General features: G+C 41.6%; 1 protein-coding gene across 3 annotated transcripts in view; it reads right to left on the bottom strand.

The window, feature by feature from the left end:
* Positions 1-24,143, bottom strand: part of p3h1 (prolyl 3-hydroxylase 1) — an 87,667-nt gene that overhangs the window by 63,039 nt on the left and 485 nt on the right. For 2 of the 3 annotated variants that reach the window (XM_077602706.1, XM_077602704.1), the window contains exons 1-5: positions 23,953-24,143; positions 18,731-18,883; positions 18,431-18,620; positions 14,960-15,094; positions 7,635-7,774 (exon numbers count right to left, since the gene is read on the bottom strand). The exon at positions 23,953-24,143 is cut by the window's right edge. In XM_077602706.1, the coding sequence (XP_077458832.1) occupies positions 7,635-7,774; positions 14,960-15,094; positions 18,431-18,620; positions 18,731-18,883; positions 23,953-24,143 (809 nt within the window). Of the gene's footprint in view, positions 1-7,634; positions 7,775-14,959; positions 15,095-18,430; positions 18,621-18,730; positions 18,884-20,454; positions 20,772-23,952 lie in introns of those variants that run through there. The other variant, XM_077602707.1, reaches the window with a different exon arrangement.

Here is a 24,143-nt window from a genome sequence, read left to right as displayed (position 1 = left end):
GGAACCCCCTATTTGAAGGGTTGTGTTCCTGGCGGAGCACGTACTAAAGTAGAGGTGCCGGAGTAGTGATGACATGCTCTGATCGGTGAATGGAGACACACAAGTCAGGGTCGAGGAGACCTTGGTAAATCGGTTTATGTGACATGCATGCTTGTGTGGAACTGGAGTAATAATAATCTCGTTACTACTAATAAAACGTTGAATTTATATATTAGTACTATTTTTAATTTTGCTGACGCTCCACTATGCTAGATTTATCTATTCAACGCATATTTTCATAACCAATCAGATTGAGTTAAAAAATCAATCAGAATATTTGTCTGAACATTGTCATCAGCAGGAAAGGTATAGTGATGAGAATACCCCCAAAACATGAAAATCTAGTGCTGATATTTTTGCTTGTTTAAAATGTAAAAAGTAAATGTTAACTCTGGAAACACAAAAGCTTTATCCAATGTCATGGACAAATTGTCAGGGTTTTTATTTCATTTTATTATACACTTGCCTGCAACAAAGTATAAGCTTCACTCCTGAAAACACTGTTTAGTCTAAACAAAGAGGAGCCACTGGGAACCTGCCCAGATAACTGCACCTGCGGCATCTATGCACCACCACGGACGCTTCAAGAGGCTTCCTTACGCTTCAGTCCTCATCTGTTTTGACTATTATAGGCATGTTTTGTACTAAGCTCAACTCACATGCACGCTCATAGAAAAACACACTCAGACATACAACAGAAAAGAACTGTAATGTCAGAATGGTGTAGGGTAGCTGTCCCAGTGGTCGTTCTCCTTGCAAGTGAAAAATCCAGGAGTGTCTTTTCTCTTTATTTGTGCGTGTAACTGGGAATGGCGAATGGCGAACCTGACACACATCTACGAAGTGCACCAGTGTTAGGTGTTGGTTTTGGGGGCACTGTCTGCTCCGTATTTAGCCATATGGGTCATAGTAAGAGCTTTACTGGTCCATGGTGGGGGAAAAAGGTTGAGGACCAGTGCCTTAGTCTAGACGTGAAATTATTGATTGTGTGATTGATTGATTTGATAAGGGACAGCACATATTAATTAACATATTTCAACATATTCTCAAACATACTAATCAATCGTCAAATGTCTACGACATGACAGATCTAATCCAGTCATGACGCACGAGTCGATATTTTTCTAGACGTCGCAGTCTAAGCGCATGACATTGAAACAATTACTTTGTGTTGGAAAGGAGGTATAGCACGGTTACAAAATAAAACCTCCGGTTTCCTTGCAAAATAAAGCACTGCTGTCATAGAGGCTTGCTGAATCCTTCCATACTTTTTATTTTCATGAACGAGATACTTATTTTACTTTTTGGATGAGCTTGTAATGTCCTCTAGCAGAAAAATGTCACACGTGGCAATTTCAATTTAATTATTTGTTTTGTGATAACACAACAAAAAACAAAGGTAGCACTTATCCATCGTTTAATCACTAGTGGTAGTCACGGTGGCATGTGCCATCATCTGTGGAACTCGCGTTATATCGAAATTACACCTGAATTTGATCGTAATCGTGAGAACCTGTGATTTCCTCTCTGATTGGAGCAAACATGTCCAACTGGTGAACTTTCGCATGAGACGTTTTTGTAGTCGTGGTCGAGATGCAATGCAACCGCATCGTGTATTTCCTGGGTAACACTTCCCAGAATTTTCAAGGACTGTATGCAAAATTCAAAAATTTCTAAAACCTTGAAAACACGACAGTAAAATAAAAAGCAGGATGTATTACATATCTTAACCCTTTATGGTCTGGCTCTGTTTTGTTAAATTTTGCATGTATGCAAGTACAGTGGTACCTCGAGATACGATCTTAATGCATTCCGGGACTGAGCTCGCATGTCGATTTTCTCGTAACTCAAACGAACGTTTCGCATAGAAATGAACTAAAAACAAATTTGGGGACTTCACTGCACGGCAACACGGGCGTAACATAACAAACAAATTTAAATTAATTTTGATTACGATGCAGACACTCAAAAATAAGTTTAATCTAACCTTACACTAAACTTAATTCAAATTTTGTTTTAAATTTTGATACCTTTCTTCTCCCAGGTTGGCTCTATTTGCCCCACCTCCACCCTGACTTTCAGATGCAACCTATCGAGGGTTGTTTGCTTTTGTATTCCCTTCAAAATATTCCGAAAATGATGCACACAAATGTCCTCAATAGGATAACGCACGACCACTGGCCAACAAGTAGTATACAGACGCTCCCCTACTTACGAACGCAATTGGTTCCGAGCGATTGTTCATAAGTTGAATTTGTTTGTAAGTTGATTCAGTGCTATATTTTGTATTATAATTTATGTTTAAGGCCGATATAAGTATATTGAAGGTTTATACAAGTGCATTTGTATGTTTAAGGCTTGTGTAAGTAACACGCATTGGTTTGTACTGAAAAAAAACATTTAATAAAATGGAGAGAATATGTACAGTACTGTAGAGAGAGATTTATGTATTAGAAACTGGCCAAAAGAAGCGACCTAATGACGATTGCACAGTTTTCTTCTTTTTTTCATCATAAATGATGCGGTAGCACTGTATGGCATCATTCAATTGATTTGCAAACTTTGTGCAACGTTCAATATTTGGGTCCTGCTGCTCGATCTTTCTGTTTATAAATGGTACTGAATGTGCAACGCTCACCACTCTCACGCGCATCAAGCTTCGTTATTATTGCCACTCGTTTCAAATGAAATGGCTTGCCTCTTCCTTGCAACTCCCTCAATAGAAGCCTTTAGCTTTTTACCAACCATATTCAATATTGGATGCATGAGATATTTAATGATACAAATGAAAAAGGTTCTTTGCACACTGGAGATCCATTCACGCACTTCCGCATTGCAACGAAGAAGAAGGTAGATGCTGGGTGAGCTGAGCTCTCACAGCGCCAGGCGTCGGTATTAGCGGCGGAAAGAAGTACTACTCCGAAAAAGGGGCGAAATACAAAATTGGACTTGCGAACATTTTTGGACTTAAACGCAATTTGCAGACATGTTCGTATGTACCGTTGTTCGTAAGTTGAATGTTCGTAAGTAGGGGAGCGTCTGTATACGCCATTCGCACTGACTAACGGGGAAAAAACACTGAAAAATGCAATGCCCAGTGGTCATAGAGACATTACACGAGGGAGTTGCGGCCAGAGAGGCATTACACGAGGGAGTTGCGGGGAGAGAGAGTGCCCCTGTCCTGTTTTTATGCGCATACAAGCCGTACCCTCGATTCAGTCATCATTTTCACTTATATGCAAGTAAATACTGTACTTATTAATTTATTTCTTATTTATTGATTTAGTGTTTTTTTTAATTATCATTACTATATATTGGTTTTCTATGTGTTTGCCTGTTTTTTGTTGCATCTATAGACTCAGCGAGTGGTGCGACTTGGCGCCAAACGTCTTCAAAACCATGGTTGACGGACGTTTTGAAAAAAAAAAAATGAAAAAAAAACTATCCCAAAGACGATAGCCTTTGACAACTTTAAATAATGTTTCTATAATGCAACAGACAAACCTCGTCAAAGTGGGCGATTGCACGACTCGTGAACACTTTCTGGATGTTTTTTATCTACGTAGACTGTTTGTGAAATTTCTTCACCATTTCTTTGATTTTTGTTGTTGCATTATTTTTTTGTAAATTATTCGTATTGTGATGCTGTCAAGTAAACTGATTGACTATTAAAAAAACAGTTAGGATTTTTAGCACTAATTAATTTCAGGATTTCTGATTAATTAGCCGAATAAGTAAATTTTTAATCTTAATGAAAAATAATAATAATTCAGCAACACAAATTCACTCATCACATGTTTCATTCAATAACATGCTGTCATTCAAGTACCACATTTTTCAGATTAAGTTCCACCTGAATCTAAACCACTCTAGCCAAAAAAGGCTCAATAAAAAGGAAAACAAAAAATTGCTCTGGAGTATATATGTCGCATTTTTGAAGGAAATTTCTTTGATAAAATTCAAAATAAAGACAATCATAACGTGTTCATATTGTAGGAACAATAAAACAAACTGGATATCAGTGTAAAAATAACAGGTGGAATGATATCATAGTGTGAATAATTTCACACATAAAATGCGCCCACATCCAAACTATGAAAAGGACTGTGATTTATAATCCGGAAAACATGGTACATTAACATCCGGTTAATGTACACCAGACATGGCTGCGATAATCAAAAAATCGCAAAGTCGGGTCACCCCTATTATAAAACTTTGTTGTTGTTTTTTCTTCAGTGCTGAGTCCTAGTAACAACAGTGGCTTCCGCTTACAGTCCTAGTAGCAAGCAGAAGACAGGGGAGTGGCTTCCGCTTCTGAGTTTCAGCGTGGATTTTCACATCTTTATGAACTTTTTTTTTTTTTTAAATAATAGCAGAAAAAAATCGCGAAGTGAATTCGCGATAATCGAGGGAAGACTGAAGTCACCTTTATAAAATGACAGTAATAGTTAAGTTGTCCAATTTCTACAAACATCCTCCTCCTGTCTCTTGGTAGTGTTCAATTCTCTTACCTTCAGACAGCTTTAAGTAAATTTTGGTCCACCATCCAGATGTGTCAGGGAAGAAAAGCGATGCACTATCGACACTTTGTAAATTGGGGATGAGAGGATGCTGACCTCGACTCTTTGAAAACCTCAACTCCACCGAAACGGCTTCCCATGAGGAAGCAGAACCTCGGGACTCTGAGGCAGATTTTCCGATCTCTAAGGTTGAAGTAACCGAGGTAGTTAAAAAGCTCCTCGGTGGCAATGCCGCAGGGGTGGATGAAATCCGCCCGGAGTTTCTGAAGTCTGTGGATGTTGTGGGGCTGTCTTGGTTGGCATGCCTCTGCAACATCACGTAGACACCAAGGACAGTGCCTCTGGCAGACCAGGGTGGTGGTTTTCCCTTTTAAAAAGGCAGTCTGGAGGGTGTGTTCAAATTAAAGGGGAATCATCCTTCTCACCCTCCCCAAGAAAGTCCATTCAGGGGTATTGGGTCCATCAGGAAGTTGGATCTCGCATTCAGGAGTGGTATGGTTTTTTTTCTGGTCGAAGAACAGTGGATAACTTCTATATACTCACCAGCTTTCTTGGGGTCATGGGAGTTTGCCCAACCAGTCTACATGCGCTTTGTAGACTTGGAGAAAGGGTTCGACCAAGTAATCTGGGAAGTGTTGTTGGGGTAACTCCAGAAGTATGGGGTACCGGAACCCCTGATAAGTGAGGTCTGGTCGCTGTGTAACCGATGTCTGTGTCTGGTTCGCATAGTCTGCGGTTCGCTAGAGAGCATTTGGATGATCCAGAAGAGGACTGGGAGAATGTGTTATGGTCAGATTAAACCAAAATAGAACTTTTTGTTAGTGTCAAGTCAACTATGGAGAATATATGTCTGCCCCTCCTCCAGACCAACAGGGGGCAGAAAAGAAAACTCAATCAAACTCTCCTCACCTCATTTCCTGCCTGAGGTCATAGGTCATGAACCAGGATATAAATTCAGTAGGCCAGCCTTGAAAGAGGACAGGCAAAAAAGGTCAGTAGTCCAGCCTTGGAAGAAGACAGGCACAAGAAATAACCCTTCAGACCCGATCACACGCAACTGGTAGGATCAAATATAAGCATCACTTAGATGCCAGCTGAATAATGCTTAGTTTGCTTTCTCACAACCATAAGTTGCATTCTTTGTACCTTCCTTTCGTTTGAAATGTCACATGCTTGCTTCCTTCTTTCCCTTTTTAAGGTTTTCAATCTAATCCTTTCAGCAACAGCTAATCACTTCCTATCACCATAAACTTCAATAAAACTGTAAACTGGAAGGATTTGAGTTGTTACTGCTGTGAAAAGATCGGGGCCCCTTTTCAAGTTTGGGGCAACATTTGAAGAAAAGTAGAGATAACTTGACAGTTAGAAACACAGGTTCTCGTGTTTGGAGGAGCAAGAATACTGAATTGCATCCGAAGAACACCATACCCACTGTGAAGCATGGGGGTGGCAACATCATGATTTGGGGCCGTTTTCTGCAAAGAGACCAGGACGACTGATCTGTGTAAAGGAAAGAATGAATGGGGCCATGTATCGAGAGATTTTGAGTGAAAATCTCCTTCCATCAGCAAGGACATTGTAGATGAGACGTGGCTGGGTCTTTCAGCATGACAATGATCTCAAAAACACAGCGAACACAGGGCAAAAAACTCTCCAGTTTGGTGTTTTGTTTCCTCGGTCTTGTCGTTGTTTGCTGGCATCTGAGAGGCAAACTTTTTTCTGCAGTCGCCGGGATTTGGTTGCTCTCGGGAGATGCGATGTATCCATCTCGGCAGATTGCCAACAAGCCTGTAATGAACCACCGGGATCTCCGTGGATAGTAATAATATCTAAGATTAGGCAATTTTTTAGTATTTACCTTAACAGGATTTGATTCTTATATTTTTATATTACTTATTTTTGGCCTTTTGCCGGGAAAGCGCACTTTGTGGAGTAGCACCACCAATTTCGTCATACGCAACTGTGTATGATGACAATAGGCTTTTGATGATTCGATGATGATAATAAAGCCTATGTCTGAACAGAAAACGTTTGGGCTCCGTTATTGCCAACAAAGGGTACATAAAGTATTGTGATGAACTTTTGGTATTGACCAAATAGTTATTTTCCACCATGATTTGCAAATAAATTCTTTAAAAATCAAACAATCTGATTTTCTGGGGGGAGGTTGCCACATTCTGTCTCTCGTGGTTGAGGTTTACCCATGTTGACAATTACAGGCTTTTCTAATCTTTTCAAGTAGGATAACTTGCACAATTGGTGGTTGGCTAAATACTTATTTGCCCCACTGTATAGCCGCGATCATCAACTCCCACTGGAAGGAGGGGCAACTGAAGGTGAAGGGGTCTGGATAAGAATTAGACCATGGTCCTCATTCGGAAAAAGGTGGCATGCCCTCTCCGGATCAGGAATAAGTTCTCCCCCGAAGTGGAAATATCTCAGCAACTTATATACGAGTAAGCGAGAGGCAGATTGGTGCGGTGTCTGCAGTGATTCGGACACTCCATGGGTCCGTTGTGGTAAAAGGAACTAGGCCAAAAGGTAAAACTCTCTTTACCAGTTGATCTACGCTCCCTGGTGGGGTGTTCCGGGCAAATCCCACCGGGAGGAGGCTGACCCAGAACAGGCTGGGGATACTTTGTCTCTCGGCTGCCCCGGGAACACCTTGGGATCCTCCTGGAAGAGCAAGATGAAGAGGTTGCGGAGAGGAAAGTGTGGGATTCTCGGCTGAAGTTGCTGTCCCCGCGACTCAACCTCGAAGTTGAAGACGATGAATTTCCCTACCATCCATCATTTTAGGATAGGTACGGAGTCTCCCCGGTGCCAGGGTAAAAAATGTTTCACATTGCTAATCTGTATATATAGGTTGGTAGTGTATCGACAAATGAGCAGTTTTTGAGTGAAGTTTAGTCATCTGTACTCGAAGACAAAAAAAAACAGGAAGACAACAGGAAAACATGCAAAATCCACAGAGGAAAGATAGCAACCCCTGATCTTAGAGCTGTAAGGTTTCCTGCTATTCAGTCGCCCACTGTGACTGTTTCTTATGATGATTTATACAAACATCAACTGTACCTGTCTTGCTGTTAAGAGCTCAGCTTCCTCCAACCCATGCATGGTTGAATAAAAATCAAGATTTTGTTTCATCACTTCATCGTCAGGGTGGAAGAGTAAGTAAGTCTTTGCACATTCTATGGCCAGATCATAGCTTTCACCTAGAGTCAAATCCAAGAACAGATGTAGTAACAGGTTGTGAAATGTTTAATAACTGATTTGTTTAACACAAATATCAATACCAATCAATTTCAAGCTCGTATGTATGTAATTTACCACCTTATAAAGAAAGCCCACTGTCAGTATTCCATTTGATATCTATACATAACTATTTCTGAGAATGTGTGTGTGTGCAATAGTGTGTTTGTCCATTAACATTGGACAAAATGGAGACAACACCGTGCAACCGATTTGAATGCGGTTTTGAACAAAAAAAAATTGCAAATGTATTGCTCTAGGATGTTACCCCGCTTGATTTATTAATTTGGGACACTCTCAAAAAATTTGATTTTTCTAACTGGGAGTTGCCTTTTTAAGGTCAAAAAGTGTAATTTGGGCTCATTTTTCTGGTACATGCGACACTTTTAGACAAAAATTACTTTATTCATTTAAAGGGGGGGTACCATGAGAAACTGCCACCGCGGCTGCTTCGAAAGTGGAGAGGCTTTGTCGCCCAAGCAGGTGGGACCGGCGAAGCTGTACATCAGCTTACTTGGATGAGCTGCCATATTGAGTCATGGGAAGTCCTATGTCTCAACCGTGACTGGACGATTCGCCGAAAGACGTTTGGTCGACGGACGTTTGGGCAACGGACAGTTCGCCGATTGTCCAAATTATAGTGAAAATCAATGACCTCGTTCATTTCCCTTACCGCTCATCACTCAATTTAAAGACTGCTCTGTTTGACCTCATTCATTTCCCTTACCGCTCATCACTCTCAATTTAAAGACTGCTCTCTTTCGTTGAATAATAATACAGTGGTACCTCGACATACGAGCGTAATCTGTTCCGAGACTGAGATCGTATGACGAGGTTCTCGTAACTCGAGCAGACGTTTCCCATTGAAAGGAATGGAAAAAAATTTAATTCGTTCCAGCCCTCTGAAAAAACACCAAAAACAGGATATTGGATTGGAAAAATGTTTTATTTCTTCTAATTCCCCATCTATTAACAAAGTAACACAACTAGTGGTTTAATAGAAATAAAGTGTTTAATCTAACTAAAATTGGGCGGATTTCGCCGAGGGGAGAGGGGCACAAAAAGGGCGGGGGGGCTTCAGTTTTTTTTTCCACACAACGCACTCGTAAACGGAACAAACACTCCACCCTCACGTTCGCTATCGATGGGCTGTTTGCTGTCGTACTATTCCCTTCAAAATATTCCGAAAATGATGCACACAAATGTCCTCACAATCGGATAACGCACGACCACTTGCCAACGAGCCGCAGTCTTTTATCAGCGATCGCTCGGCTGCTCATGGGAGCTTCGGGGGCGCTGGCTAGCGGCTCTTTTTAGCTTGTAGCATCTGTGTTCGCATCCCCTCGAACGGCGCCTATGATAGAGTTGCTACCGGGGATGCTGTTGCGAGCCAGTGCCCCTGATGTTCTTATGAGCAGCCAACGAGAAGTAATATAATACTCCTCGTATTAGATAAAAATAACAGGAAATGCAGCAGCTGAGCTTACTCACGTATTGATTGTGGGTAAAGTTTTATTCTGAGTGCCATTGCCTGTCGGCGTTGTGTGCACGAGTATACTTCATTACCCAGAAAGCCCTCTTTTCCCCGCGCATGCGCGTTGTGCGTTTCCTGGTCTGAATAACTCATCCGGTGCTCGTAAATATTGTTATACACGAAAGATATGCAAAAAAAAATGCCATGGCCACCTGGCTTGGTCGCATCACGAAATTTTGACCGCATCACGGGCGAATTATTCGATCGAAATTTCCCCTGTAAGACGAGCATTTTGTATGACGAGGTACCACTGTATGTTCTTAATGTTGAAAGTACATTTGAAAATAAAATTTCACCTTCAATGGTGTCTTTTGTCTTATATTTCAATCCCCAGCTTTGATAAATTACATTGCGTGTCCAAATGCTGTTAAATTTTAGTATCCATTCTGGCCCGTGGCAGTGGCTCTGTAGTATATAATAGTCCCAGGGGCTATTTAGCCGGTGTGATATTATTGTTAATATCTTTACGAGTGACGACGACGACCGGGGGTTATCGAAACGGCCGTGCGCGCCTGGCTCGCTAAAAGTTTAAACTGAGTCACGAGACTTTCATTTGTTTAACCCTAACCCTGTTCACTCAATGTATATAAAAAATGTTGCATGCTAATTGGGTGAACATATTTGCTAATATCTTTACGAGCGACGACGACCGGGGGGATCGAAACGTTCAAAGACTTATTTGTTTAACCCTAACCCTATTCACTCCATGTATATGAAAAATTTTGCATGCTAATTGGTTGAACATATTTTCTCTTCCAGGCAATACTGAACAGAAGCTGCATTGTCGAACACGAGAGATTTTCTTAATACCCAGTAAAGCTTTTAGTAAGTGCTATCTATCTCTATCTCTATCTCTATCTCTATCTCTATCTCTATCTCTATCTCTATCTCTATCTCTATCTCTATCTCTATCTCTATCTCTATCTCTATCTCTATCTCTATCTCTATCTCTATATATATATATATATATATATATATGGCTTTCTTTTCATAAAATTTATAATTTCTTACAAGCCACGGAGTCACTAGACGAGGAAACAGATGAAGTCCTAGCAGAATTTCTCATCTACTTTGAGACTACTTGGCTAGGTGCTGTTTTAAGGGGAAGGAGACACTGTCCACGTTTTGCTATCCCCTTATGGAATGTTAGAGAAAAGACCTTGCTAGGAATACAACGCACTAATAATTCTGTTGAAGGTTGGCACCGGGCATTTCAACGTAGAATGTCAGTCGTCCATCCAAATTTATCTCGTCTTATAAACAAACTCAAATTAGAGCAAAATGATTGGGAAATACGAATACAACAGGCTTATGGCGGTATTATGCCCAGAGAGACCAAAAAGTCATACGCAGCTGTTAATGAATGATTGAAAAAGCTCACGGATGACTATGAAAACCTGTTGAACCCGTGAATGTATGTGTACAGGGAGTATAGAAGAGGACTCAGTACACAGCCTTGAGGGGAGCCAGTGCTCAGTGTGATGGAGGAAGAGAGGTGGGGACCAAGTCTAATAGTTTGTGGACGGTTGGTTAAGAAGTTCTTAATCCAGCAGCAGATGGAAGAGGATAGTCCAAGGTGGGAGAGTTTGTCAGCCAGAATATATTATAGTGTTGAACTGACATTTCAAAGCACTTTATTATCACAGGCGTAAGTGCAACAGGCCTATAATCATTCAGCCTTTCAATGGTTGTGTATGGTCAGCATTGGCACTTTCGAATTTAGAAATATCAACCTCTGGGTAATGCAAAATTCTTTATGACGACGGGTTATCTAAAAATAAATAGAATAGGCAAAACTAAAACAGGATATATTGACCGCTAAGAAAATTTTAAAAGCAGAATCGTTACCGCCGCATGACTATGCACAAGCAGCTAATCTGATACATTAACAGAGGTGTATAACTTAATGCAAAAGGAGGTTCTAATTTATACAAGTGCCTTGGCATACCAGCAATTTGGGATAAGAGTAAAAATTTTAGCAAATATTTACCTTAAGGTACAAGACAAATTGTGATATAGGAGCATAAAGCCAGGTGTGGCCAACGCGAGAGGCTGCTTTTGAGAAAAACATGGGCACTGTCTTTCTCATCGCAACTCCCTCATGAAAATGTCTCTACGAGCGTTGGATCTTTTCAGTGTTTTTTTCCCTGTTAGTCAGTGCAGTATACTACTTCCCGTTGGCAAGTGGTTGTGCGTTATCCTATTATGAAGACATTTGTGTGCATCATTTTCGGGAATATTTTGAAGGGAAGACAAAAGCCAACAACCTTCAATAGGTTCCTATTAGAAACTGCAGCTGAAAGTCAGGGTGGCGGCGGGGCAAATAGAGCCAAACCAGGAGCAGAAAGCTATAAAAATTTAAAATAAAATTAGAATTTAGTGTAAGGTTAGATTAAACTCATTTTTGTTTGTCTGTATTGTAATCCAAGTTCATTTAAATTTGCTTATGTTACGAGCGCCTTGCCGTGCAGTCGCTCTCTCACTGTCTCTCCCCTCCGCGAAATCATTTTAGTAATATCAACCATTATAACCACTAGTTATTTGATGATCATAGGACCTCCGACCACAGTGGTACCTTGAGATACGAGCTTAATGCTTTCCGTGACTGAGCTCGAATGTCGATTCGGTAGTGATGTTCCCCCCAAAAAATCATACTGTCACTACTTTTCCAACTTGGGGTGGATAAAGTTATGCTTTGTGTAAAGACATTGAACTGTTACATGAGTGTTCATTAACCAAACTGTCAAGGCCCTACAGGGTATAGCAGATGATTTAGTTGGAGGACCGGATGGTCCTGGATCTGATAACAGCCAAGGATGGAGGTGTGTGTGTGCCATGATGGGAGAACACTGCTGCACCTTCATCCCAGATGAAACCAGTACAATACTCATGCTATACCTGAAATGAAAGCCTTAGCCAACACCATGGCCCAGGATCACTCAGCCGTAGGTGCATCACTGTGGTCGTGGTTAACAACCGGGTAATGGTTCTCAATTCTGTTTAAATTTGCAACTCCCTCACTTGCGATTTTGTTAATGTTCTGTATTTTTTCTGTGTGTAATCCCCTGTATGAAAGTTGTGATTCGAAACACTATCCAGCACACGCTGGTAGCTTACAGTGACATACAGTATCACCGCATGACAAACCATACTGGAGATTCTCGCACTCTTTCGAAGTGTGACGAGTCTCAGTATGTCAAATCCTCCGGGTAATTGTACTTGTCTTGACTTAAAAATTGTGTTCGCTCATTAAGAGGGACGCAGAGGAATTTTTCTCGAATGACGCTTAATACCTTGAGTTTTTTGCCTCTGCCTTGACAAGTGATTTTATTATTTTCCATACCCCTTGATAAGTAACTGCTGATGATATTTGTATTCTAGAACCTGGATAGGAGGGATATAAATTGATGTGTTTAAAGAAAAATCTTTCAAAGTAACTACAGGGGGGAAATGTGGATTATGGAATGTGTTCTTATGCTTTTTATTAGTCAATTGGTTTATTTAGTGTAGTCACTAGAATAGAATTTTGCATAGTCTAGTGGAAATTTCCGTCCATGACACCTATGAGTTAGGGGCGCGTCATCTACAATGACACGCCCATTTCTTTGTTTACATTTTCCCACCTAAACACCCGTTTCTATGTCACGTGACCTGTGTCAATAAAGCTGGCTGATCTGTGGGGGGCAGGCGGGGATTCAAACTGGCCAGGCTGGAGGATAGACATCTACTGGCGCTGGCTACTCTGACTCCCACCTTCAGCTGAAGCTAGATAAAACTCATCACGGCTGACTCTGTGTGCTTCCTCTAATTCGAAGTTATTCAATGTGGTACTCGGATGATTCGCCTAAAGACGTTTTGCCGACAGACGTTTGACAGACGGACAGGTCGCCGAATGGACGCTCCGCCGAACGTTCATTCGGCCGAACGGAGGTTCCGCCGAAACGGGATTTGCGCGCCCGCCCCGCTCCCGGATCGTGTGTGTACAAGTTTTTCAACCTTGGCCCGCGGGCCATATACGGCCCGTTAGGATTTTTAATCCGGCCCGCCGCCGGCGTTGTCCAAATTATAGTAAAAATCAATGATTCATTTCCCTTTGCCGCTCATCACTCTCAATTTATTAGTCTACCATAAATGGCAGCCCGGGAATAAGCACTCTTGGGCGGGCATGTCAGCCCGCGAATAAGCACTCTTGGGCGGGCAGATGTAGCAGAACCGAGCCGTGAAATGACAGCAATCAGGTCAAATCCATCCTAAAACAGCATTTAATGATCAAATACAAATACTGGAGCTCTTTGGACATTAGAACCGAGCCCAGGGAAGTGAATTCCTCGGTAAAATGTCGCGATAAGGCAAAAAAACGTCTATATACGTCCATTCGCCAAACGGGTCAAAATGCTCTCAAATTCAGTCAAATCCAACCATACCAGCGTTTAATGATTACATACAAATACTAGTATGGTATTTTATACTAGTATTTTATTTAAAAGAAGACAAAGGAAATTCACATATTCTTCGTTTTCCTTCTTTTTTTGCTTGGTATTCCCATAGGTATCGTGTATACAGACTAGATTTCTGATGCGCGTTGTGAGGCAACGAGCTAGACGTCGTCGCTTGTCGGCCATTTTAAGAACAGGGCCATTCGCCAAACGGCTCAAATGCTCTCAAATTCGGTCAAATCCAGCCAAAAACAGCGTTTAATGATTAAATACAAATACTAGTATTTGTATTTAATCATTAAACGCATTTTGAGCCGTTTGGCGAATGGTCGTATATAGACGTTTTTTTGCCTTATCGCGACATCATCGCGACATTTTACTGAGGAATTCACTTCCCTGGGCTCGGTTCTAATGTCTAAAGAGCTTCAGTATTTGTATTTAATCATTAAATGGTGTTTTAGGATGGATTTGACCCGATTGCTGTCATTTCACGGCTCGGTTCTGCTACATCTGCCCGCCCAAGACTGCTTAATCCCTCAAATGTAAGAGTAAAACTAACACCAACATGTTGCCACGGGCAACAATAGAAGTCAATAGAAACACTTCCTTGAAAATTTCCCGAATACGGGTTGAAATAAAGTTCTAATCTAAAACGTTCTCCTCAGTTTAGGCTGTTGATGCAGACAACTGAAATGGTTTTCTGATACTTCTAGAAGTGAAATGGAAATGGCAGCCTCGTGGATTTTATAGTATGAACAGACGACTCTTCTGACCATCTTTTTTACTCCCTGGTCAGAAATCTTAGAACAAGCTCCTATAAGCCCGTTGATGGCTAGGTGGTGCTTCTTCCACTTGTGGATAATGACAAAGGTGAAACTGGAATATTCAGGGGCGTTCATAGTATTCATGCAGATTTGCGGCGGCATTTGCCCAATCTGTATTGGAGGGTGAATGTTCATTCGGTTGAAACGTCTCCCTGCAATTTGCAAAGCATCATGACAACAATTCTGCAGCAAAGCAAAAGGATGATACTATTACTGTTTGGACTGTGATTTCAGACTTAGTGTTTTGAAACCAAACTCAGGTAACCACTCCCTTTTGCATGAACATGTGAAGCCTGGTCAAATGGGAGGGTGTGATAAAAAGTGTAAGCAAAATAAAATAAAACAAATACTCACTGTTGTAGTAGGAAAACTGCAGGTAGTTAAAGTGTGAAGGCAAAAAATCCTCAAATGGCTTGTCATTTCCAGCAGAAATTAAGGCCAACTTAGCAGAACAGCGTTGCTTACAATTCAGTACCTGGATGTAATGATCTGATACATATACAACATGACAAATAGTATTTATTGAAAGGTCTCTTACCGATATTGTCACACAAACATTTTTCATTCAACTTTTATGCTGCGTTCAGACCAGCCACGTTTTGTCATATCAATGTGCTACACCTGTTTCAAAATGCAATTTTATGTTCACAACGACCTTACATTGGCAAAAGCTGAAGTCTGCATACCCCAAAAATGAATGATCCAACTTGAATCTCTTATTTTTACAACTTTACAATTATACTTCATGTTAGATCAAAACAAGTTTTGTGTGACGCAGACCTTACATTGCCAAAAGCTGAAACTCATGAAAGCAAAAAACCTCCAGGTCACATGGTGTAAAAATCAGCAACCAAAAAAACTTCAGTCTCGTACTCGTACTCATACTCTCGCTTTCTCGCTCTCTCGCTCGGCGCTCGCCGCTCGCTTTGCTTTGAAAGACCGGTTGATGCCAATGTCCTGTGGTTGGACTTCTTTAGTCAAGCCTCCGGGAATGACGGCAAGCTAGGAGTACATTTTCGTCAAATCAAAAGTGACGGCAAGCCGTGAAAAAAGCCCTCCGGTCTCTTGACATACGCCTCACGAAGCCATAATCTCATGTTGCGGTTCGATATGCATCCATATATCTATAGTTTGCAGTCTGGCTTTGAATGCTCTGTTGACGCCAACATCTAGCGGCAGGATTTCTTTTGTAAATCCAGTCGGAATGACGGCGGGCACCAAATTAGTGTGCTCGCCGTCATACTGGGTGCATTGACAAAAGAACTACCGTATTTTCACGACTATTCGGCGCATCGTATTTTAAGCCGCAGTGTCAGTAACGAGTGCTATTTCTGTATTTTAGACACAAAGCACGCACTGTTTCATTAGACGCATATATATTATATATGGATGAACATCGAAACGCAATAGCGCTGACTACCGGAAGCAGCTTATTTCCGGGTTCTGGTGCGCAGTGACTGCTGGGAAATTTAGTTCTTGCGCGGTACACCCACACGCTAAAAACACGCTTTAAAAAGGCAACGGAAGCAAAACTAAGTTCGGTAGTGCTTTATTTGGACATTTTACAACTTACTCAAGTCATCATCACCTTCAAATCTCTCAAACTCCTCATCTTCTGTGTCCGAATTAAACAATTGCCCAAACGAGCCTTCCAAAAAGTCGGGTCCCCTCTCTTTGTTCTCAGAGTCACCGTCATTTCCATGTGGCTCCTTGGAAATGATGCCGGCTTTGGCAAAAGCTCGAACAACCGTGCAAGCAGACATGTTCACCCAGGCGGCAACAATCCATTGACAAATCGTAGCGCAAGAAGCCCGGCGCTGCCTGCCACTTTTCGTGAAGCTGCGTTTGCCAGCGATCATCCACTGCTCCCACGCCGCTCGTAACTTTGATTTGAAAGCCCGGTTGATGCCTATGTCCAGCGGCTGTAATTCTTTGGTCAAGCCTCCGGGAATGACGGAAAGCTCCGAGTTCATTTTCATGACCTGGTTTTTAACTGTTGCTGTGAGATGAGCACGCATGGAGTCGCAAATCAAAACAGACGGTGAGCCGTGAAAAAAACAATCTGGTCGCTTGACATACACCTCAGCCAGGTGAGACTAGCCAGTCTCTCATTTTCTCCTCATCCATCCAGCCCTTTGGATTCGCCTTCACGATGACGCCGGCTGGAAACTTTTCTTTAGGCAGAGTCTTTCGCTTGAAGATCACCATTGGTGGTAGCTTCTGCCCATTAGCATGGCAACCGAGAACGACAGTAAAAGCCGACTTCTCGTGCCCCGTTGTTCGTATCGCCACCGTGCTGGTCCCCTTCCTCTCGACAGTGTGGGTCATCGGGATGTCGAAAGTCAGCGGCACCTCGTCCATGTTGGTTATGTGGTTTGGCTGTATAAGTTTGTCGGCAATCAGCTTGGAGCAGTAGGTGCGGAAAACGGCTAGCTTGTCAATGTAGTCTGCCGGAAGTTGCTGCGCCACGGTTGTCCTCACTCTGATCGCCAGATGGTGCCGTTTCATAAAACGAAAGCACCACGACGGTCCTCCTTCGAAATGTTAAATTTTCAATTCTTCCGCGAGCGCTTTTGCCTTCAGTCGAATGGTGACTGGAGACGTTTCTCCCAGCTTCTTAGACCAAGAATCCAGCGCTCAAGTTGATTTTCCAAGTCGGGCCACCTTGCCTTGTTCCCACGGAAACTCAGCTTCCTCTTGTTAACTTGGCAAAGCTCCTTCTCCTGCTTTCTCCATTTATGAACCATGGATTTGTTGATGTTGAATTTCCTCGCCGCTGCTCTGTTACCATGATCCACTGCATGATCGATGGGTAGAAGCTTGAACTGTGCTTCGTAAGCGTGCCTCTTTGTAGAAGTATTCATTCTTTGTTTTGCAATTGAGCACATGTATCACTGTGCCCACACTAGCAGTATATATAGGAACCTTGTAGGGGCGTGGCTTTAGCGTCTTCTCCCACCCCCTCCCAAGCCTTGCCCCACCAACGTCCGCCTTCTCTCTATATAAAGAGCGTCTTCGCAGGTAGTGCTCAGTCAGGCTCCGGAGCTCGCTCGGCGCTCGGCCACGATCGCCGCCGCGAGCGCTCCCGCTCGGCGCTCACACAGGGCGCTCTGCATTATAAGGCGCCCTGTCTATTTTGGAGATTTTTTTTTAACTTTTATGCGCGCCTTATAGTCGCTAAATACGGTATATATTCCAGCAGTCACTGCGGAGTACTTTTTCAACGGGAAAAATAGTAGAGTCGGGGGCTGCTTGCCGTAGTTGTGAGAGCCGTGGAGGATGGTGTACCCCATCGACTGATTTATTTTATTTTATTTTATTTTATCGTGATAACAATTTTAGTATTGGTCCATATATAAAGCGCACTGGGTTATAAGGCGCCCTGTCTATTTTGGAGAAAATTTAAGACTTTTATGTGTGCCTAATAGGCGTGAAAATACGGTAATTACAAATTTGGTATTGGACCTAAACACAAGATGAACTCAAAGTGACTGTGCCTTAAAAATGGCAATCGTCACGAATATTTGGGGATCATGCAGATTATGTTTATGCTTGTTTTGGTGATATGTTATTCCTAAGTGCATCATATTTGAAGGTCTTTGGTCATAAATACTAATAATAGTTCAATTACAATTGTTGACCAACACTTTTTTGGCCCTTATATTGAGGAAACCCCATTACACAGCTAAGACATAAAATATTATCTTACTTGACAATTTTTGAAAACATAAGATTGTTTACCATTTGGCGTCCTATTATGCAAGGGGTAAAATGAGAACATAAATAGCAATATTAGAATTATTTTCGTATGGTATGACGCTTTACCTGTCATTGCCTGATAGAGATCGGCATTGTATTCCATGTAATGGTAGCCATCATAGTTGTAGCTTCCCTCACAAAGTGCTCTGCACTCTTCATCAGCAGCAAAGTAGTAATCTACAGCCACCTCAAATAGTTTGGCTGCCAGACTGAAAGAGTTGTTGCTGTAATAACTCTTCGCCATCAAAAAATTTGCCTGAATAAAACATTTATATTAATACAACTTGGTAAATTAATCTGGGGAAAAACGTCAAATCAAATCAATTCGTGGTTTCCCTTTCAGGTGGACAATATTTTAATCCAAACCATGTGTGTCCTGGACTCAAGATCCTTGAAGTCATCTTGCTGAACTCCTGACATAGTGCCATAGTAGTCCAGGTTTTGTCTCATTTCCACATGATTTTTGTTTCCTTGGAAAAATGTGTTGGCTGCTGCCACTGCCTTGTTCAAGTTATTTATCTAAAAGAAAAACAAAGAAAGGGGTGAGATGTACTCAAACACTCAATTTTAAATTTTAAATCCCATCACTCTTTCAAATGTCCGCTCACATTCGCTAATAAAAGGGACCAGTGCCAGATACAGACTGGAAAGAGTGTTCACAGACATATGGCTTGAATTATATTACACTCATCAGGTCCAACAGGTCACAGCAATTCGGAAATACGTTCTTCCTTTACATTGGATTGGATAACTTTATTCATCCCATATTCGCGAAATTTCATTGTGACAGTAGCAAGAGGGTGAGAATGCAGATATAGTAAAGGCATAGTTACAAGTTAGACAATACAGTCGCAAAGGCTGCAGAACAACAAAGCAAAACCATCGGGTTCTCACCAAGATACTTATTGCTTTTTTTCAAATTGAATAATTTGATATTTTTAATTTACAAAGACAGGCACATTAACTGATTTGGATCCTAATAATGTTTTTGATTCATACAGTATCTCAGAAATACCACGTGTGATGATTTTTCTTAAGATTTTGCCTTCAAAGTAATACATTTGTACTCCCTATTAAAACCATAAATATGGAGGTGAAAATTGAGGGGGGCTTATACGCGAGTGATAGGTTTATTATTAATATACTTTAATCAAACAGAGAGACACCTTTGAACATACACTGGCTACAACTTGCAAGGAAAATCACTCCCGATTCGTCTTCATCCAGGATGATTTTGAAGAGCGGCATCCTCCTCTGTCCATTTAGTAGCGCATAATTCAAAACATCAAAGGTAATCTGATTCAAACAATTGCATAAGATAACCGAATAACACCATCGAGGTCAAAACAACTGCAACAATAATCGCATATCTGGTATTCGATCATCGCCATCTGCTCCAGAATCCAAATCCAAGCAATTTAAGAGTCCTTTGCAGATCTTCATTGCGAACTTGCATCTGGGTAAAGGGTCGAGGTGTATCTCCCAGGAAACAGTCCTTGGAGCCGAGGATACAGTGAGGTGTTACGTCAACAAGCTGGAGCCAGCTGTCCTGGAGGGTGACCTCAAGTTTGCCCCAGTCTCAAATTAAAGACACTTATACAAAAGTAATTAAAAACGCATACATCTATAATAGTATCCAGAATAACCCCAACAGCGAGAAATTGTAAAATTCAACAATTTTAAGGCAATTTTAAGGGTGTGGCTTATACGCGCAGGCGGCTTATATGCGAGTAAATATGCTAGTTGTCAATGCGCATTTGTGGACGACAGCCTTTCCCTGTAGTTCATTTGTGCCCAGAATATTCTGTAATAAAAGCTTTGAAGTCACTGGTCATCGCCTCCAGCCTGTAGTTGGACAATTAAAGCCTTCCACATCCAAAATTAATCGGACCCGAGAAGGAAGATAGAGCCCTCTTCCTTTAACAATATCAAGTAAGAAAAATATTACAGGCTGTCCTCAAATGAGGACAGTGGAGTAAGGACGTTTTCAATAAGACTGCTCTTTGCACAGATATTTACGAGGCATTAAAAAAAAAAAAAAAAAAGAAAACGCCAGGGAGAATTCACTTTGCTTGGAGATCCATGCTTACCTCATCGTCAATAAATGTGCTGTCACTTTGAGTATCCAGTAGAGCAGGGTTGGGCAAACTTTTCGGCCCGGGGGCCACATTGACTTTAAAAATTTGACAGGCGGGCCGGGTCACCACAAGATATGATACATATAAAAACTGCATCTGTTAACAGTACATATGAAACAAACAGAAAAAAGGACTAAAGGAAATGACACAAGCTGTCAATTTTTCCAAAATCACAAAACCGACGGCAGAATTGCTCATGCAGGTCATCCAATGATGTCCTGTATTTTCACCGCAAAAAATAAAAATAAAAAAATTGGACAACGTCGGCGGGCCGGATTAGAAGGCCTAACGGGCCGTAGTTTGCCCATGTCTACAGTAGAGCATAAACAAGCTGCTCATTTGATGGCTCGCCATTCACAGACACCCACACAGGCACAATCATAGAGGTGTTGTTTGCTTGGTCTCCTCTTGTGACAGAGTGCCATGGCTAGTGTGTAGTCCTCTGGAGTGCTCACTTTGTACTTCTCTTTCTTCGCAAGGTTTGTAGTTTTCTTTATGGAGACAGGTGGGGTGTCTCCCTTTGCATACATCACAAGTTAATCGACGGCAGCAGTCTTTGGCTTGGTGATTTGTCTTGAGACCCAAAACATAGCTTGTTCTCTGTTACATGTTTCAGCTTTTCCTCTATTTTTTTCTCTTTGAAGTCTGGACATTTGGGTAGCTGATGTTTGTCACTTTTACAACATGTGCATGGAGGTTTTGATTTGCTATAATTTGCTGGATTGTCAAAGTCTGCACCAGTAGTTTGTGTACTCAGGACACTTGCTTTGTTTCTCTTTGGTTCTCTTGTGCTTTTCTTTTCGTTGGACGTGCTGGAGTGAAGTGTGTGTAATGAAGTGATAGGAATGCAGGCTTTTTCTGCTTCTAAGATACAAAGGGAGTGAATTCTTTGAAGTCAGGAAAGGCTCTGCCATCCATGAGGGCTACGGTGACTTGGCGCTTCCAACCTGAAGCCAGCCAGTTAGGGATTTCAAGCATCAGCTTCTGGTTCTCTTGACCATGATTTAATATTTCAAGGCCTTTCACATGACGCATCACTTGTAATCAGGCATTCAGGAAATCAGAAAATGTTCTTAGCCCCTCCGCATCTTTGGGATGTATTTTGGGCCACTTTGAAAGTTTGTCCCTAAAGGAACGCTGAATCATAAATGGCTGCCCATACCGTTGGTCAAGCTTAAGCCATGCATCCAGTGGCGGTCGGTGCATTTTCTCGTAGCGCCTTCAACGTATCAATCCAACCCTCAAAAACTATTTTATGGCTATAAAACCTCTACTGCAGCTCGATCTGCGACACATAAAAAATAATCAATAAATCAATGCACAAAAATGGGGTAAAATCCACTTCCTAGCAGCATTTCATGATTAAATACAAATACTGGAGCTTTTCAGACATTAAAACCAGGCCAGGGGGGTGATTTTCCCGGGAAAAGACAGCGATGAACGTCAATGGCGTACGAGCAAACATTGCCCGATAATGGGGTAAAATCCAGCCGAAAACAGCATTTATTGATTAAATACAAATACTGGAGCTTTTTAGACATCAGAACCGGGCCCGGAGTATCATTTCCCCGGTAAAAAGACAGCGATGAACGTCGATACGTCCATACGTGAAATGACAAAAAAATGCACTAAAATTAGGTAAAATCCACTCCCTAGCAGCATTTATTGATTGAATACAAATACTGGAGCTTTTGAGCCATTACAACCAGGCCAGGGGGTGATTTCCTCGGGAAAAGACAGCGATGGACGTCAATGGCGAAACGGCAAAAATTAAACTGGGGTAAAATCCACATCTTAGCAGCATTTAGTGATTAAATACAAATACTGGAGCTTAAATACAAACACTGGAGCTTTTCAGATATCAGAACCGGGCCCACAATTGAAATATTATTTAGGAATATAGCCATATTATACTCACCATTTTCTTTTTAACTGTACACAATATCCATCCTCCTTTCTTTCTTCCTTCTTTTCTATCGCCATCGAAGCTAATGATGAAAGTCGAGCCTGTCCTGTCATATTTCCGGCATAGTCCGTCTTGAAAATGGCTTTAAATCAACACAACAATATATTTGCTTGTGCGGCTAAGTTAGCGCACTGAAAGTGGCGCGCACACACCATTTTCCCGGCTGTAACAGGCTTGCTAGCTTCGGAGTTGACCGCCCTTTCTTAATGATGTCCATTTTTTTCTGTAAAAGTCCGTCTGGAAAATAGCTTTGTGAGCAAATCTGCAACAGAATCCATTTGTTTTTGCCTCTGTCGGCCATTGTGGGTGGAGTTTGCGATCTCTGGCCGCCTCACTATGGCTTTGGCCCGCCTACTAGCCAATCATAGTTGGTGAAAGCAATGACGTATCCCAGCCAGCAAAATGCCAATGCGTATGAAAAAGCATTGTGGGGTTGCCAACTCGAAATCTGATTGGTTAAAAGCAACAGTCTAGTTTAATGCAGCAGAGCCCGCAGAACTGATTGTGAAGGCTTTGAGGCAGATCTGATCTGGCAACAAATAATGGCTGAAATGTGATTGTTTAAATGCTTCAATATGAAAACACACATCTGGAAGCAGTGCAACCAGGGGGGAAAGCAATGAAAGGAAGCTAACAGACCATTTGGAATAATAAGTATTGATGGACAAAATATAATATGATTCAGATATTTCTTAGGCCAGCAGAGAAGGCCTTGAAGGCCCTGACGGCCCGCCACTGCATGTATCACTGTAAGCCTCTGTAAGCATTCTAAGTGAGCACGCTGGTGAAATTCCCTATTCAGCACCAAAGATCAAGCAGTGCCGTGACTTCCGCCATTTTTCATCTCCCGTCTTTCGGTTGAGATTTCAGCTTGAATTTTGACATGAACTTTTTTTTATACTTAATATAAAATCTGCAATGTACTTAGGTCGCAAATGTTGAAGCTGGTGAAGGATATGAATTAATATCAATTAATAATTGAATATCACAAAGATAATCCATTAACGTCTCAGAATTGCCTGCGTACATGTGGGTGAATTTAATCATGAATATTCATGACTCCTTCCCTAATTTAAGACTTTTTTTCTTCGTGGGTCCACAACAATGCATGTTAAAAAAAATACAATACAATACAAAAATGTCCCTACCTCAACTAAATTCCAGCTGCAGCCGGTGTGGAATCTCTTACTCTCTCTGCACACATTTTCAATCTATTTGGGTAGCAGCCTTGATTGTACTTACTGTATTGCCTGTATTCCATTCAAAAGCCTCAATTCAAATCATTAGGACCTACAAACATCGTTGCTATTATCATGAGGGAAACAATCTTTGGAGTTTCTTTAAAAAGTTGACGTGGCATTGTTGTTAGGGGGATGGGCTGGCTTTAACTTTAGTTTCCCTTACAACGGACAACACACTTTTTCTGTATAATCCAATTGACATGGTAATACAGTCCCTGGCCATTTTAAACAATAATATCCCACCTTGAAATATGCGACTTGTAGGTAGTTGTACGGGGTCCTCTTGTCGAACTCCAACTCCACCTCTTCACTGATTTGATGCAAAGTTGGTAAACCAAGTTTTTTAGTTTCGCAAGAGTTCACACAGTCGGCGCGTTTCAGAATTTTCCAGAAGAACGCCAGGTCGGCTACAGAACCAGCCCCGGGGATGAGGA

Source organism: Stigmatopora argus, chromosome 6 (assembly GCF_051989625.1).
Source record: "Stigmatopora argus isolate UIUO_Sarg chromosome 6, RoL_Sarg_1.0, whole genome shotgun sequence".
NCBI classification, from domain to species: Eukaryota; Metazoa; Chordata; class Actinopteri; order Syngnathiformes; family Syngnathidae; genus Stigmatopora; species Stigmatopora argus.
This window is presented reverse-complemented; position numbering and strand designations above follow the sequence as displayed.